The sequence below is a fragment of the Acomys minous genome (assembly GCF_964271855.1).
Source record: "Acomys minous genome assembly, chromosome: 12".
Lineage (NCBI taxonomy): Eukaryota > Metazoa > Chordata > Mammalia > Rodentia > Muridae > Acomys > Acomys minous.
Window position 1 is genome coordinate 70,969,902 of NC_140493.1, and position 15,611 is coordinate 70,985,512.

The window sequence follows — 15,611 nt, forward strand, 5'->3', positions numbered from 1 at the left end:
CCAGGCGTTAGCTGGGATTGCTGAGTGATTTGCAGTGGGGGAACCATGAGAGCAATTTCGTGTTTGTCCACAAATTACCATTACTGTTTCATTTGCTATCAGATAGAAGGCGCGGGAGAAATGGGCTTTTTGCCAATTGCATCTTTCCTCCGATTAGGGTGTTAGTTCAATTATGTCCAATTAACTTTTATTGCAGATAGCGGTGATAATTACCATCGAGTCAGTTTTGGCTGCAGTTATCCCAAGGCCGAGGTATGAACTTGACGGATTGTAATGACCACCATGACACGGTTCATCCCCGCCTGCGCGGCTGTTTCTTTTTCCAGACCTCTTTTAGAGGAGAGGTCAGAATGTTCGAGAAACCGGGCTTACAATTAAAACATTGTCCTTCTTTTGAAGAGCATGTAGGATTATATTTCAAAAGAACCTGTTAGGAGCAGGCCTTATATTTTTTTAATATCCTAAGATCACACCCTTGAGTTCACTTGTGCTTGTCATAGGAGACTAGGCCAAGATAGAGCTGTCATTCCCAGCAGTGTGTGCTAATTGTGACATTATAGTAATTTGCAAGAGCAGGCTGGTCTCTAGCTGTGTTAAGTGCTGTCCTAAGTGCAAAGGAAAACCTTGTGATTTTAAGTCAGTAGGATGCTGAGGATATGCTTTCTCAGCTTCATCGGAATATTATCTGCTTATTGACAGTCTCACGTGCCCAGGCTGGCCTCCCACTTGCGAAGTAGCTGAGAATGATCTTCTTGTCTTCACTTCCTAAGTGCTGATACTAGATGTCCAAAACACCATGCTGAGTTTCTGGTGCTGGTCCCCTTGCATGCTAGCCAAGCACCCAACCAAGCGAGCCATACCCCCAGCTCACTTTGTTTTTTGTTGTTTGGTTTGGTTTGATGGTTTTGGTTTTTTTGTTTGTTTGTTTGCTTTTTTTTTTTTTTTTTTTTTTTTTTTTTGGTTTTGTTTTGGGTTTTCGAAGCAGTGTTTCTCTGTGTAGCTTTGTCTGTCCTGGACTCGCTTTGTAGACCAGGCTGGCCTCGAACTCACAGAGATCCGCCTGCCTCCCAGCTTGCTTTGTAATGTTCATTCAGCAGTTATCTGTGCATGAGCATTTGTGTTCTCCTGAAAGTGTAGACATATCAGCCACACCAGTGTGAGTCATGGTCAAGGACAACTCAGCTCTCTGCTTTTTTTGTTTTTGTTTTTTGTTTTTTTCAAGACAAGGTTTCTCTATGTTGCCTTGGCTGTCTTGGGCTCACTTTATAACCCAGGCTAGCCTCTGCCTCTTGAGTGCTGGGATTAAAGGCGTGTGCCACCACGCCTGGCTCAGTTCTCTTCTCTACCAAGTGAGCTCCAGGGATCAAACTCATGCTGTCAAATTTGGTAGCTACTTTTACCCTCCCAGTCATCTTGCCCATCCCTAGAATATTCTTTTGTTTTTGTTTTTGTTTTTTTTTTGAGACAGGATTTCTCTATGTAGCCTTGGCTGTCCTAGACTTGATTTGTAGACCGTGGTGGCCTCGAATTTACAGTGATCTGCCTGCTCTGCCTCCTGAGTGCTGGGATTACAGGTGTGCACCACCACGCCTGGGTGAGGATCAGCCTCTTAAGTTATTTCCAGCTACCCATTCATTTCAAAGCCTTCTTGGGCTGCGTGAGGCACTGTCACAAACAAGAACGAGAATCCTCACTAACAGACCAGTCTTTCCTGGTCCTCTGATTTCAGCCCCACCTTTTCTACACTTCAACGTTGCTATTTTGTTTTGTTGGGGTGGGTAGCCCAGGCTGTCGTCAAACTCACAGACACTCTCCTGCCTGTGCCTCCCTGAGTGCTGGAATTGAAGGTGAGCACCACCACGCCTGGCTTGTCCTAGGAATTTTAGAGTTCTGGGATCACAGATGGGCCGCCACACCTACATGGTCTTATGTGTGGGCTGGGGATCCAAACTCCAGTCCTCCTGGCATGGAGCAGGTACTTATGGTAATCCACAGAGCTGTTTCTCCGGCCTGTATATGAATATTTATGCAGTATAATTAGTTAATATGTAAAGTAGAAGTTTGGTTTTGTTGGCAAGAATGAAGTGATCTGGGCTGGAGAGATGGCTCAGTGGGTAAGAGCACTGCTCTTCCTGAAGACTCCTGTTTGAGCCGGCACCCACATAGTAGCTCAGAGCCAGGGCATGCAAAGCTCTCTCTTCTGTCCCTTAGGGGGAACCAGGCACACACTTTACTGTAATATCACTGTGATGGTCACTGTTTCCTTGACTCAATGAGGTTTGGGATTTTGTTTTTTGGGGCTTTTTTGTTTTGTTTTGTTTTTAGACAGGGTCTCTGTGTATTTCTGACTATCCTAGAATTCTCTGTGTAGACTAGGCTGGCCTCAAACTCACAGAGATCCACCTGCCTCTGCCTCTGCCTCCCAGGTATTTAAAGGAATGTGCCACCATGCCTAGCTATTTGTCAGTTTTTTAATAATAATAATAATAATAATAGTAGTAGTAGTAGTAGTAGTAGTAGTAGTAATAATAACAACAACAACAACAACTCCATCCTGTTCTACTTAATTTACTTCTTTATTTTGGGAGGAGAGGTGGTAGAGTCTCGTTCTGTGTTCGGTCCTCCTGCCTCACAGTCTCCCACATGCTGGAATCCAGGCATGTGTCACCATACCTGGTTCACTCTTACCCTTCGCCTTAGTTAGGGTTTCTGTTGCTGTGATGCTGCACCACCACCAGAACAACTGGGAGAGGAAGAGGTTTATTTCATCTTAGTAGTTCTCAGGTCACGGCCCATCACTGAGGGCAGTCAGGGCAGGGGCCTGGAGGCAGGAGCTGACGCAGAGGCTGTAGAGACATGTGGCTTCCTTGCCATGGCTTGCTAGGCCTGCATTCTTTTGCAATCCAGGACCACCTGCCCAGGGTGATAGCATACTCCAGCCATTAATCAAGAACATGCCCATAGACTCGCCTACAGGCCAGTCTTGTGGAAACCCTTTTCTCGGCTAAGATTCCCTCTTCCAGATAAGTCTGGGTTTGTATCAAGTGGACAAAACCCAGTAAATCAAGCCCCCCTCCCCCCTCCCGTCCATCCCCCTTTCCCCTCCTCTCTCCCCTCCCCCTCCCCCCTGTTCTTCCCTGGTTGCTGACCTTTAACTCAGTATGTAGCTGAAGCAGGCATGAATTCCTTATCTTCCTGCCTCCACGTCCTAAGCCTCGGGTCTACAGGACTGTGTCACTAAAGTTGGTAGTTTTTTTTTTTTTTTTAATTACTAGATGATGATACTATTTCTTTATACATTTCGTAACTGCTTGTATTTCTCTGACAGTGTCTCTAGTAGGAGTCGTGTCCTTACCCTCTGGCATGCCCTCAGTGTTTTGATGGATTCCTTCTCTTGCTTCTAGTCATAAATCTTCTGCTTCCGTTTAATTTAAGTCATTCACTGCAATTTGATAAACAGTGAGAATCGGCGTTACTAAGTAGCAAAAATAAGTTTATAAATGCCTCTGGAAAAATTCATAAACCCAGCAGTATGCTTTGAGGAAACACTTTCAGCACAATAAGGAAGCTGCCCGTGCACTGGAACTTATCAAAGTGTATGATGAGGCAGTGTGCTCAGATACATGGCTGAGCACAACCCCAAACTGCCATCTAGACTTGTTTCTGAGTAGCACCTTGTGATCTGGGTACTTAGAATAGAACAAGCTTTCTGGGTGGCCTTAACTTTCTGTCACCCTTCACACTTGAAAGTCACGTTCTAGACTGATTAGAAGCTGTCCTTTCTGGTGAAGTGACTCTGCCGCAAGAGGCTGTCCTAGGGAATTCTGGGCTTTTGTACTTTTATGCCATTGTGAGGAGGAGGAAGTGATAGAGTTGTGCAGTGTGTGTAGTAGCTGCTTTCCAACAGCTTTGCCAGAGCCTGCTGCTGCTAAGGGCGGAAAGCTCCTTTACCTGCTAGGACTACAGTCTGTAAGGTTGCCTTCACTACCTGGACGGAGTAACTTTTTTTTCTTTTTTAAAGATAGTGTCTTGGGGGCTGGAGAGGCGGCCCCTATATCTTTTTTGATGTTAATTTGTTTTAACTTATTCAGATTACATCCAGATTGTTATCCCCTCGCTTGTATCTTTCTGTTCCCACCTTCCAATACTAGATTTTTGTTTTCGTGTTTTTGTTTTTCGAGACAAGGTTTCTCTGTGTAACAACAGCTCTGGCTGTCTTAGAACTCATTCTGTAGACCAGGCTGGCCTCGAACTCACGGAGATCTGCCTGCCTCTGCTACTCAAGTGCTGAGATTAAAGGCGTGCGCCACCACCGCCTGGCCAATACTAGATATCTTTTTTTCCCCCCAGTACTAAATATCTTAAAGCCTAGAAATCTTTTTTCCTTCCTCTTGAGACAGGGTTCCTCTGTATAACAGCCCTGGCTATCCTAGACTTGTTTTGTAGACCAGGAAAGCCTTGAACTCACAGAGTGCTGGGATTAAAGGCATGTGCCACCACAACCAGCCTTTAGAAATCTTTTACTTGGTATCATTTCTACAGGCCAGTGGAAGTTAGTACAGTCAGGTAAGGGGTAGGAGCTTGTAGGTGAGCTCTCCAGCATTACAAAACTGAAGAGACAGGCAAGCTGTCCAACCTCAGTTTCCCCAGAAGATAATTTTTCTGTCATCTGGCAGTTTTTTTTTGCAGCGTCCTGTGACACAGGAGTCTTGGGGGTGGGGTGGGGAAAGTGCTTCGTAATTGTACCCTTAGTTACATTTCATCTGAATAATTTGACATTTGTGAGTCTCTGCACCACAGTTCTGAAGGAGACTGTGAAAGATGGTAAGAATCCAGCCTCTGTCTTGTCTTTAGGAAGTACTTTCTCCTAGTGTCTGCTTCCCACTTTCTCTGGGAAAAACCAACAGATTTTAAATTCAATCATAAATAAACCTTGTTTTTGCCTTTACTAGCTAGAAGACTGGTCTGCAGTCTTTCTCAACTGTCTGCAGACCCTTTTTTGTTGTTCGTCTCTCTGTGTAGCCTTGGCTGTCCTGGACTCACTTTGTAGACCAGGCTGGCCTCGAACTCAGCGATCCACCTGCCTCTGCCTCCCAAGTGCTAGGACTAAAGGCGTGCGCCACCACGGCCGGGCCGAGGACTCTTTAATATTATCTTGATGTACTCCTCTTCATAGCGTACATAAGACCCTGGGGTAGCCGCCTCCAACCAGTGTAGCTTGCTCATTTAAGTTCTTTAGGGACACTCATTTTTATCCAATGAGATGGCAGTCCGTTCTAGCCTGATTCAAAACCCTTCTTCTGCCTTTACCCCTGTAGTGCTGGGCTCATAGGCATGTGCTGCCATGTGCAGCTGTATAGATGGCCTTTTAAAAATGTGAGGTATGTTTCCCCTATACCTGAACTGTGTTCTTTTGAGACAAGGTCACATTCATGATTTCCTGTGTCAGGCTCTTTATGGTGTGTGCCACCATCTATGGGGAGGTTTGTTGGTTGGTTGGTTGGTTGGTTTTACAAGACAGGGTTTCTCTGTGTAGTCTTGGCTGTTCTAGACTCACTTTGTAGACCAAGTTGCTCTTGAACTTAAAGAGATTCACCTGCCTCTGTCTCCAAGTGCTGGCATTAAAGGCGTGCGCCACCACCGCCCAGTGGACCTTTTTTTTTTTTTTTAAATCATAGAAGGATGTTGAGATTTGTGAAATAATAATTTGCTTTTCTTTTTATTAATGTGGCTCATCATATCTCCAGGTTTACATATGTTAAATCACTTTTGTATCCTTGATATACATCCCACTTGGTTATGGGGGGTTTTTTCAATGTTTTTTTCCCCTTTTTTTTCCTTTTGAGACAGGGTTTCTCTGTGTAGCCTTAGCTGACCTGGATTTGCAGACCAGGCTGGCCTCGAACGCACAGAGATCTGCCAGCTTCTGCCTCCCAGAGTGCTGGGATTATAGGCGTGTGCCGCTGTGCCCGGCTCTCTTTGTTTTTAAAGATTTATTTATTTATTATTTATTGTATATAAGTGTTTTATCTGCAGAAGAGGGCATCAGATCACATTACAGATGGTTGTGAGCCACCATGTGGTTGCCGGGAATCTCAGGATCTCTGGAAGAGCAGGTGGTGCTCTAAACCACTGAGCCATCTCTCCGGCCCCCTCTTTGTTTGTAAAGCATTTATTTGTGTGATGTGTATAGGTTGGGTGCTTGGCATGCCACAGTGTCAGTTGTCTTCTTCCAGCATGTGGGGTGTGGGACTGAGCTCGGGTTGTCAGGCTTGGCAGGGCGTGCCTTTACCTGCCGAGCCGGCCATCGTCCTGGCCCCACCTGAGATTTTCTTACAGTGTTATTGTCTTGCTGCGTGCCAGGGCAGTGCTGGCCTTGTGGAATGACTTTTGTTTGTTTGATTTTCGAGACAGGGTTTCTCTTGTTGTCCTGTAGTCCTGCCTGCCCTGGACTCCTTTTAGACCATGCTTGCCTCAATCCACCATGCCCAGCTGTGGCATGAGCTCTCTCTTCCGGCTTGGAGAAGAGTTTGAAAAGATTGGCTCCAGTCGTTCCGTTGTTTAGTAGGGTTCTCCTGGACTCTTGTTCTCACTGTCCTGCTCTAGGCACAGACTTGTGAGCAGAGTCCTGCCCAGTCTGGCAGCTCAGCCTTTGATGAATGTGATTGAATCCAGAGGTCACTCTGCTCCTCTTATGTAGCTGAGCTCAAGTTGCACTGACCATTCCTGACAGGATTTCAGAACGTCCATAACACAAGTCATAATGGACACAAACAAAGTCTGGGTTATCTGCTTGCAACTGTAGCTTGCTTATGATGTTACGGCACTCGTTTTATCCAGTGGAGATTAAAATATAGAAGCAAATGATACTACCAACATAGTGTGTAAAACCAGCGCATATATACACCATGGCAGAGTGCCCTCTCTCATAGCCCATCCAAGTCATAGTAATGATGCAGACAGTCAAACCGGGGAAGTGCCTGCCTGGCAAAACTGATGCCCAGAGTTGAGTAATCAGAGTGGAAGGAGAGAACACCACCCTTCAGATCTGTTCCCTGATTTCCACAGTGCACTTTATAGTGGGTGTGCAGCCTCACATCACACACACATACATGCACATGCGCGTGCGCCTTTTTCTTTTGGGGGACACCCATGTACATGTACACTACACAATTGTGGTTTTGAAGTAAGTTCCAGGGCTAGAGACTTAGCTGAGTTTTTTTTTAATGTCCCCCTCCTTTTTTTTTTTTTTTTTTTTTGAGACTTCCATGCATAGCACAGTGATTTATTTTTTGTTTTATTTATATGGGTATCTAGCCTGCATGTATGTCTGTGCATCACATGCTTACAGTGCTGTGGGGGCTAGAAAGGGGCATCAAATCCTCTAAGTTGACGTTAGAAACGGTTGTGAGCTGCCATGTGAGTGCTGGGAACCAAACTTAGGTCCTCAGTACCAGCAGCCAGTGCTGTCGACAGCTGAGCCACCTCCCACTTAGGACATCATTAAACCATGTGATCCTCTGCAATACCAGTATCGCCCCCAGGATGCCCTAAGCCCCGAGGTTAAAGAATTGCTGTCATTCAGAAAGGAGCCATCAATCTTTATTAGCCATCTTTTGTGTGACTAGTCTTGTCCCTGACTCTGTAATTTGAAAGGATAATTAAGTGTTTTCTTAGGAACCTCACCCCAGATTAAAATTTTGGCCTAGAGAGAGAGCTCCATACTTAAAAGCATTTATTGCTCTTGCAGAAGACCCAAATTGAGTTCCTAGCATCCAAATCAGGGCTCACAACAGCCTATAGCTCCAGTTCAAGAGGACCTAACAGCCCTGTCTCGCCCCCTCAGGCGCAGGCGCACACAAATAAATTTAAAACAATGACTACAATGTCTAGACATAGAGAATGGACTTTCTTGGTACCTGAATGATAAATAAATCAGTTCATAGTACTGGACAAAGAAAAGTAGAAACCATTGATCTGGGACAAGGCGTTGTCCTTGCCAGAGATACCAGTGATGATAGAGTTGAGCAGAGGGCGATAGTGAAAGGCTGACCGGAGGATCTGTTGTGAGGGGTCTGAGAGTGTCTCTGAGGAGTGGGTTTCCAGGGCAGGATGGTCATTGCCTGTCATCCCCACAGGAAGCTGAGACAGGAGACCCTTAAATTCTAGCCTGTCCCCCACCCCCACTCCCACGCACGTGTGCTCATGGCTTCCAAGCCTCTCATGCTTCATGTGTTTAGCCCCAGCATGCGCATGGTTTGTAGCAGTCTACACTCTCAACGAAAGCATTCAGTGTGAACATTGCTAAAAGAAAATATAGCTCTTCCACAGGCAACAAGATGATTTGTTCTGATTCCAGCAAGGGAGAATGTGGACAGGGGCCTCGATGGTTCTGAACGCACGCTCCGCAGTAGGAGTGATCACATAAACTTTATAGTCACTCAACAAAAGACAGCCACAGCGAGTGCCTTCATGGAGCGCATCGGTGAGGGGAGCAGGTTGATAATGTTTACTAGCGGGACTAAAGGTCGCCCAGCATTGTTGGGGCCCTGGAGCTGCAGCGTTCCGACTCCACAGTGAGGAAGTCAGTCAGTCTGTCATATGCAGAATCTTCGGTGTAGATGCACAGTGTAGGTGATGTCTCTTTTTCAGAGGCAATACTATAATCACAGCCCTTGGAGAAAGCCTGAGGCAGGAGGACCAGGAATTCCGAGGCAACTTTGGCTGCATGAAAAGCCTCAGCAACAACAATAACAATAAGCAGAGGCCGGGGTGGGGAGGCTGCGATGTCACAGTTAAAATCTAAGCTGAAGAAAGCTGGTGCTGAGTCCATGCTCCTGCACCAGCCTGTCTGTGTTCAGCCTCGTGTGCTTAGGTCTACGCTCGACTCTACCTAATGATTAATTCTGCTAAACCAACAACAACAACAGTCAAAAAACCACATAGAAACACCAAAACTAGTGCACTGGGGAAGCAAGTAGCTCTAGAGATGGCACTATTTATATTTAAACTTAGTCAACAGGTACAATTGTGAGTGCCCTACAAATTGCACTTATTATCTTCCAAACATGAGTAATATTCTGCCTCATGTTGCTAACAGCCCCTTACTTCTCTATCCTGAACCCAAAAGGAAATCTAAAAGTCACCTTCTGACTCCAGGCTGCACGGAAATGAATGTTGTGAACGGAAGTGCCTCATTGTGGAGAGTCAGAATGTTGCAGGACCAGGGCCGCAATGAAGCTGGGCTGTCTTTTAGTTCTTTGATAACCACTTTGGCCCAACATCTTTTGTGACTAAAAGAGCAAAACGGATGGAAGGCGTTCTTAGTGGACCACTAGTTTGCACAAGCTAGAAGCTAAGGATATTATCTGGCAAGCCTCCAGCAGAGACCCCGAGTTTCTGTGAACTTGCCCACCTGCTTTCCCCACCAAAGGCTCCCCCAAATTAAATTCTTTGTTAATACTTCCTTTCCATCATAAAACATGAGATGGGGTGGCGGTGGTTCGTGACTTTAACCCAGCACTCAGGATCTCTGAGTTCCAGGACAGCCAGGGCTATACCAAGAAACCCTGTCTTAAAAGGGGGAAAAAGTGTCACCAGGCGTGGTGGCGCACGCCTTTAATCCCTTCACTTGGGAGGCAGAGGCAGGTGGATTACTGTGAGTTCGAGCCCAGCCTGGTCTGCAAAGCAAGTCTAGGACAGCCAAGACTACACAGAAAGGCCTGTCTCGAAAAACAAACAAACAAAAAAAGGGGGGAGGGGCGTAAGATGTTCCCTTTTACCTACATCAGTGGAAGCACTGCACATTAACAGAAGCTTCCCTGAGCGGCCCAGACCTCCCTGTAGCGGACATCTGCCTGCAATAATAGCACCTAAGAGCCAGAGGCAAGAGAATTCCCACAAGTTCGAGGCCAGCCAGAGCAGTCAGAGCTACAGTGCAAGACCCGGCTCAAGGCACCACAGGAGGAGGGTGGGGGAAAGCAGTTTCCTTTACACGCTCGTGGGGCTCACTGCTTGTTGGTCAGATGCCGTGTGCATACGACTCTTCCTCTCCTTGGCATTTCTGCCATAGGGAAAGGTTCTTAAACAAGAGCCCAGCATTCAGCAGGGAAAGGGATATAAACAGCACCTCAGTCCTTTGACTCCAGCAGGAGACTTAGAGTTCTCGAAGCGCTACAGTCAGCAACCTTTCGTCGTTCTTTTGTGCCCCGCCCCCCCACCATGGGGAGGGAGTCCTGAGCCCGTGCCTGAACTCCGGGACAGCTTTTACTTCACTGAACTATTCTGACTCAGCTCTTTCCGCAGCTGCTGTCTCAGACACAGGTTAAGCAGCCTCTTCCAGGTCAGCCTGGGAACCCTCGGCAGTGCAGAGGGGTGTGGTCTGTCTCTGTTGGCGTTTGAGCTGGCCCTCTTGTCGCCCGAAGCTGTAGTGTGCTATCATGGCTAAGGATGCTCATGTGTCTTGTCATAGTCTGCTTACTTGAGAAAACTTCACTCCTGGTGCACAGTTGGCAGGACTCCTTGACCACAGCAGGCCTGTTGGGCTGTCAGATGCGTCATGTTGATGAGCATCACTGAGTAAATCCATGCCATCCTGACGCTGTGCAGATCATCTGGTCTGCTGCTTCCTCGCTTCACTGTAGCAGCAGTGCTCCCCCGACTAGGATCAGTAAGTTTAACTGTAGATAGGAGGAAAGGAGGCTTCTTCAGAAATCAAATAGGATTTGCTGCCAAGCATGATAGAGAGCACACATCTTTAATTCTGGCCCTCAGAGTCAGGCAAGTCTCTGAGTCCGAGGCCAGTCTGGTCTACAGAATGAGTTCCAGGACAGCCAGGGTTACACAGGGAAACTGGGAGAGAGATGGGGTTTGCTTTAGAGGTTGTCAGTTGTGTTTCCTAGAATGCTTTGCATATGACACGGGTCTTGACTGCCCTGGCCCCCATAAGGACTGCACACTGAGCTAAGCCCTGCACATCCTTGAGGGCTGAGGAGCACAAGTATGACTGTGTTGTCTAATTATTGATGTGAGTCGCTGTTTTCCACTTTTTATTTCTCCCACGCACACATGTACTAGCTGCAGTATCATTTTTGCTATATTAATAGTTGAGACTGCAGTGCCACCACAGACAGAAATTTAGATAAGTTTTTAACCTGCATGGTGCTATGAAGTTGCTTGTCTGTCCATACTTGGCCCTGTGCCACTCATATGGAAGGATTTTTCCCATGTTCCATGACCTTGTTTTGTTCTGTTGTTCATTACAGTGTGAGCCGCTGCCCCGTGTTGTGTTGATGCTGGTCTGCCATGCTAGCCTGTCTACCAGGACCAGCTGACCTGTCCTTTCAGCTTCTCTCTCACACGCAGATGAACACTGGACTTCAGAAATGTAAGTAATCTGGGTTCCCAGGGACGGGTGTGTGATCCTCTGTTCTGTCACATCTGTGTGCATGGCCCAGGACTCGGGGACATCCAAGGTATTCATGAGCTGAGGTGCGGGGCAGCAGCTCCAAAGGCCTTGTCTGTCAGCATTGCAATCAGAGAAATCCTCTCAGGTGCTGTGGGCCCCAGCTCCTGTGAACCGACCTTGTTGCTGGCAGCCTTGTGTTGCACAGCAAAGCAACAAGGAGCTTCAGAGATGTATAGCTTAGACCCTTAAAAGAGGTGTTGCTCTTTGAGCCCTGTGAAGGGATGAGTGAAACCCATTGTCCCGCTCACTTCTGTGTCCTTGAAATAACTATTTACACTGTTGGCCATGTTTTGATCTCTGAATACACTCTGCCATGGAAACACAGTCCTGGGCTTTGCCGTCTGCTCTCAGGGCAGCATGACTTTTGCTCCCTCGCGTCAGGAGCCTGCTTGCTCAGGCTCTCTGGGTGTTTGTTCATCGGTGTACTTCCCACCCGCGTGAGCCTCCGAGAACTGCCTGTTAGATTTCTGTCCTAATTTTTACATTAAACTCAAGCATGAGAGTTCATACTTTGATCAGGTTCCTATTTCTGTCCCTGCCACTACATGACATGCAAGGAAAATACTCTATTTCTGACTTAGCATGTCGGGTATAGAGTCTAAGTGTAGAAACAGTCCTGAATTTGGAATCAACCTTTTTAGATCAAAAAGAGGCACTGGGGCTTCCCTTTAACAGTGAGCACCTCACTGGAGCCCTTTAACAGTGAGCACCTCACTGGAGCCCTTTAACAGTGAGCACCTCACTGAGCCCTTTAACAGTGAACACCTCACTGCAGCCCTTTAACAGTGAGCACCTCACTGAGCCTGTGTGGTAGCCGTTAAGGACCAGACAGCCATTGGTTTTAGTTTAGTGGGCAGCAGCCTCGTGCATCGCTCAGCTCTTCCGTTGTTGATCAATGGCAACCCAGACAACTTGGGAACTAACTAGTGTGGTTTCATTTCAGTGGAATTTTCTACAGTAGCATACTGCAGCTAAACTTAGTCAGGAGTATACATACAGATCAGGAGTAGTTTGCTTGAGAGTATCAACAGTTAAAAATAATCTAGTCAGCCGGGTGTGGTAGTGTACTCCTTTATTCCCAGCACTCAGGAGGCAGAGGCCAGCCGGTTCCACAGAGTGAGTTCCAGGACAGCCAGAGGTACACAGAAACTCTGTCTCAAAATATAAACAAGCAAACAACAACAACAGTGGGCCTGAAGAGATGGTGCGTGGCTAAGAACATGGCTGTTCCTGAGAGGACCCAGGTTGGATTCTCGGCACTCTCGTGGGAGCTCACATTCTTTATAAAATTATGTATATAAAGAATCAACAAGAACAAACAGCCACCTGACTGCACTTCTTTGAAGGAGCACAAAACTCACCTCTGGTATCTAATGAAAGTGACAAACTTTGACTGTAAGCAGACTCTGTTGTGTGAGCTTTCTTTCTTTTTTAAAATTAATTAATTTATTTGTTTATGTGTATGAGAGCTCTATCCGTATGTACACCTGCAGGCCAAAAGAGGTCATCAGATCATATGGTGGTTGTGAGCCACCATGTGGTTGCTGGGAATTGAACTCAGGACCTTTAGAAGAGTAGACAGTGCTCTTAACCAGTGAGCCATCTCTCCAGCCCCTGTGCCAGCTTCCTTAAAGCTGCTTCTGTCTCTCCCATTCTCCCTGTCTCTTTGTGTTGGAAGTCCAACCTAAGGCCACAACTATACCCCAGCCCTAGCCTTTGTCAAAGTGAGGATTGGGCGGTTGTAATCATGCAAGCAAGCACACTGGGCTGTGCCCTAGTCCTGGCTTCTCAGAACACAGCTGAGAGGAAATACACTTGGAGGGGAGCTCAGTGATGGGAAAAGAAGTGTTGCCCAGTGCTTGGCAGGCTTGAGCAGGACAATTTCCAGCTCAAGACCATCCTGGACAACATAACAAGACCCTGTCTCAAAACCCAAACAAACTCAGGACATCTTAGCTTTGAGAAGGTCTGTAGCTGCATCAGGTGAGTGTCCTTTTAGTACCCTGCCATGGTGGCCATTGCTGTGAGAGTTCCCAGCTATTTAGGAAATATATATATAAATTTTAAAAAAGATTTATTATTTAATATTATGTATACAGAGCTCTGCCTGCATGTATATCCTGCAGGCCAGAGGAGGGTATCAGATCACATTATAGATGGTTGTGAGCCACCATGTGGTTGCTGGGAATTGAACTCATGACCTCTGGAAGAACAGTCAGTGCTCTTAACTGCTGAGCCATCTTTCCAGCCCCAGCCCCCCGCTTTTTTTATTTTTATTTAATATTATTATTATTATTATTATTTTTTTTTTTTGGTTTTTTTGTTTTTGTTTTTGTTTTTGTTTTTTTTTGGTTTTTCAAGACAGGGTTTCTCTGTGTGGCTGGCTGTCCTGGACTCTCTCTGTAGACCAGGCTGGCCTCGAACTCACAGCAATCCACCTGCCTCTGCCTCCTGAGTGCTGGGATTAAAGGCATGCGCCTCCATGCCCAGCTTACATTTTTTTTTTAAAGATTTATTTATTTATCACATATACAGTGTTCTGCTTGCATGTACACCAGCACACCAGAAGAGGGCACTAGATCACATTATAGATGTTGTGAGCCACCATGTGGTTGCTGGAAACTGAACTCAGGACCTCTGGAAGAGCAGCCAGTGCTGTTAACTTCTAAGCCAACTCTCCAGCCCCCTCCTTATAAACTTGATCTTCTCCTAGCCCATCTTTTACCAGAAAATGTAATTTGGAATTTTCTTCTTTCTTTCTTAACCCCAAGGCCCTGCTAACTTTCCTAGCTCAGCATCAGGGGTGAGGTAGTGACTCTCAAAGTACTCACTGTGCAGTGCCTGAAATAATCAGGTCTTGGAGGCCAGGTGCTGGTGGAGGCGTTGCACGCCTTTAATCCTAGCACTTGGGAGGCCGAGGCAGGTGGAGCTCTGTGAGTGCCAGTACAGCCAAGAATACACAGAGAAACCCTGATCGGAAAAAAAAAACAGCTATGTTGCAGCTTTGTTTTCTGTGTTGGGGGTGGGGTAGGGCAAAGGCTGGTTTGTTTGAGATAGTCTTTTGGTTTTTCAAGACAGAGTTTCTCTGTGTAGCCTTGACTGTTCTGGACTCGATTTTGTAGACCAGGCTGGCCTCGAACTCACAGCGACCTACCTCCCTCTGCCTCCCGAGTGCTGGGATTAAAGGCGTGCGCCACTATCGCCCGGCCTGAGATAGTCTTATGTGCCCCAAACTGTCCGTGAACCCCAGATTCTCCTGCTTCTGCCTCCCCAGCTGTTGCCAGCTGTTGATAATATACAAGTGCACATTACCACACCAGCTAACATACTGGGGTGTTTTTGTTTGTTTATTTTTTTGTTTTTTCCAGATAGGGTTTCTCTGTGTAACAGCCCTGGCTGTCCTGGACTCCCTCTGTAGACCAGGCTCTCCTCAAACTCAGAGATCCGCCTGCCTCTGCCTCCCGAGTGCTGGGATTAAAGGTGTGCGCCACCACGCCCCGTTGCGCACTGTATTTTTTTAAAGCTGATGTGAGGGTGTTTTGTCTATGTGCTGCTTGCATGCCTGATGCCCACAGAGGCCAGATTCCTGGGAACAAGAGTAACACAGTTGTGAGCTGCCATGTGGGTGCTGGGAATCAAACCAAAGTCCTCTGCAAGAAAGTTGGTCCTCTTAACCCCTGAGCCAGCCATCTTTCCTAACATATCTTTTTATTTTTAAGTTTTGTTTATTATGTGCACATCCTGCCTGCGTGTCTACCTGCCCTCCAGAAGAGGGCACAGGATCTCACTGTAGATGGCTGTGAGCCATCACGTGGTTGCTGGGAATTGAACTCAGGACCTCTGGAAGAGCAGCCCTAACCTCTGAGCCGTCTCTCCAGCCCCCTAATATATCACCTTTTAGTTGACAGTTTTTACCTCCCTCATGCAGAGCGTAGGGAGAGCCTGGAACAACTATTGGTTACTTTTCGTGTTTTGAGATATTGGCAGGCCCCCTAGTGGAAAGGTTTGGCAATTGCGAATTGACCCAGAGACTTGGATAAATTCAGTAACTGCTCAGGCGTTGGGTATTTACAGTGTTAGGTACTAATTACAATTTTTATATGCATTATATTTGTTTGTTTTGTTGAGTTCCAGTATAATTATA

At 46.6% G+C, this 15,611-nt stretch overlaps 1 protein-coding gene across 5 annotated transcripts in view; it reads left to right on the forward strand.

Annotated features, from left to right (window-relative positions):
• FAM222B (family with sequence similarity 222 member B) overlaps positions 1 to 15,611 on the forward strand; it is a 62,554-nt gene that overhangs the window by 36,466 nt on the left and 10,477 nt on the right. For all 5 annotated transcript variants that reach the window (XM_084747968.1, XM_084747970.1, XM_084747969.1 and 2 more), the window contains one exon: positions 11,265 to 11,386. In XM_084747968.1, coding sequence (XP_084604094.1) covers positions 11,305 to 11,386 — 82 coding nt within the window. In that variant the 5' untranslated portion in view covers positions 11,265 to 11,304. Of the gene's footprint in view, positions 1 to 11,264; positions 11,387 to 15,611 lie in introns of those variants that run through there.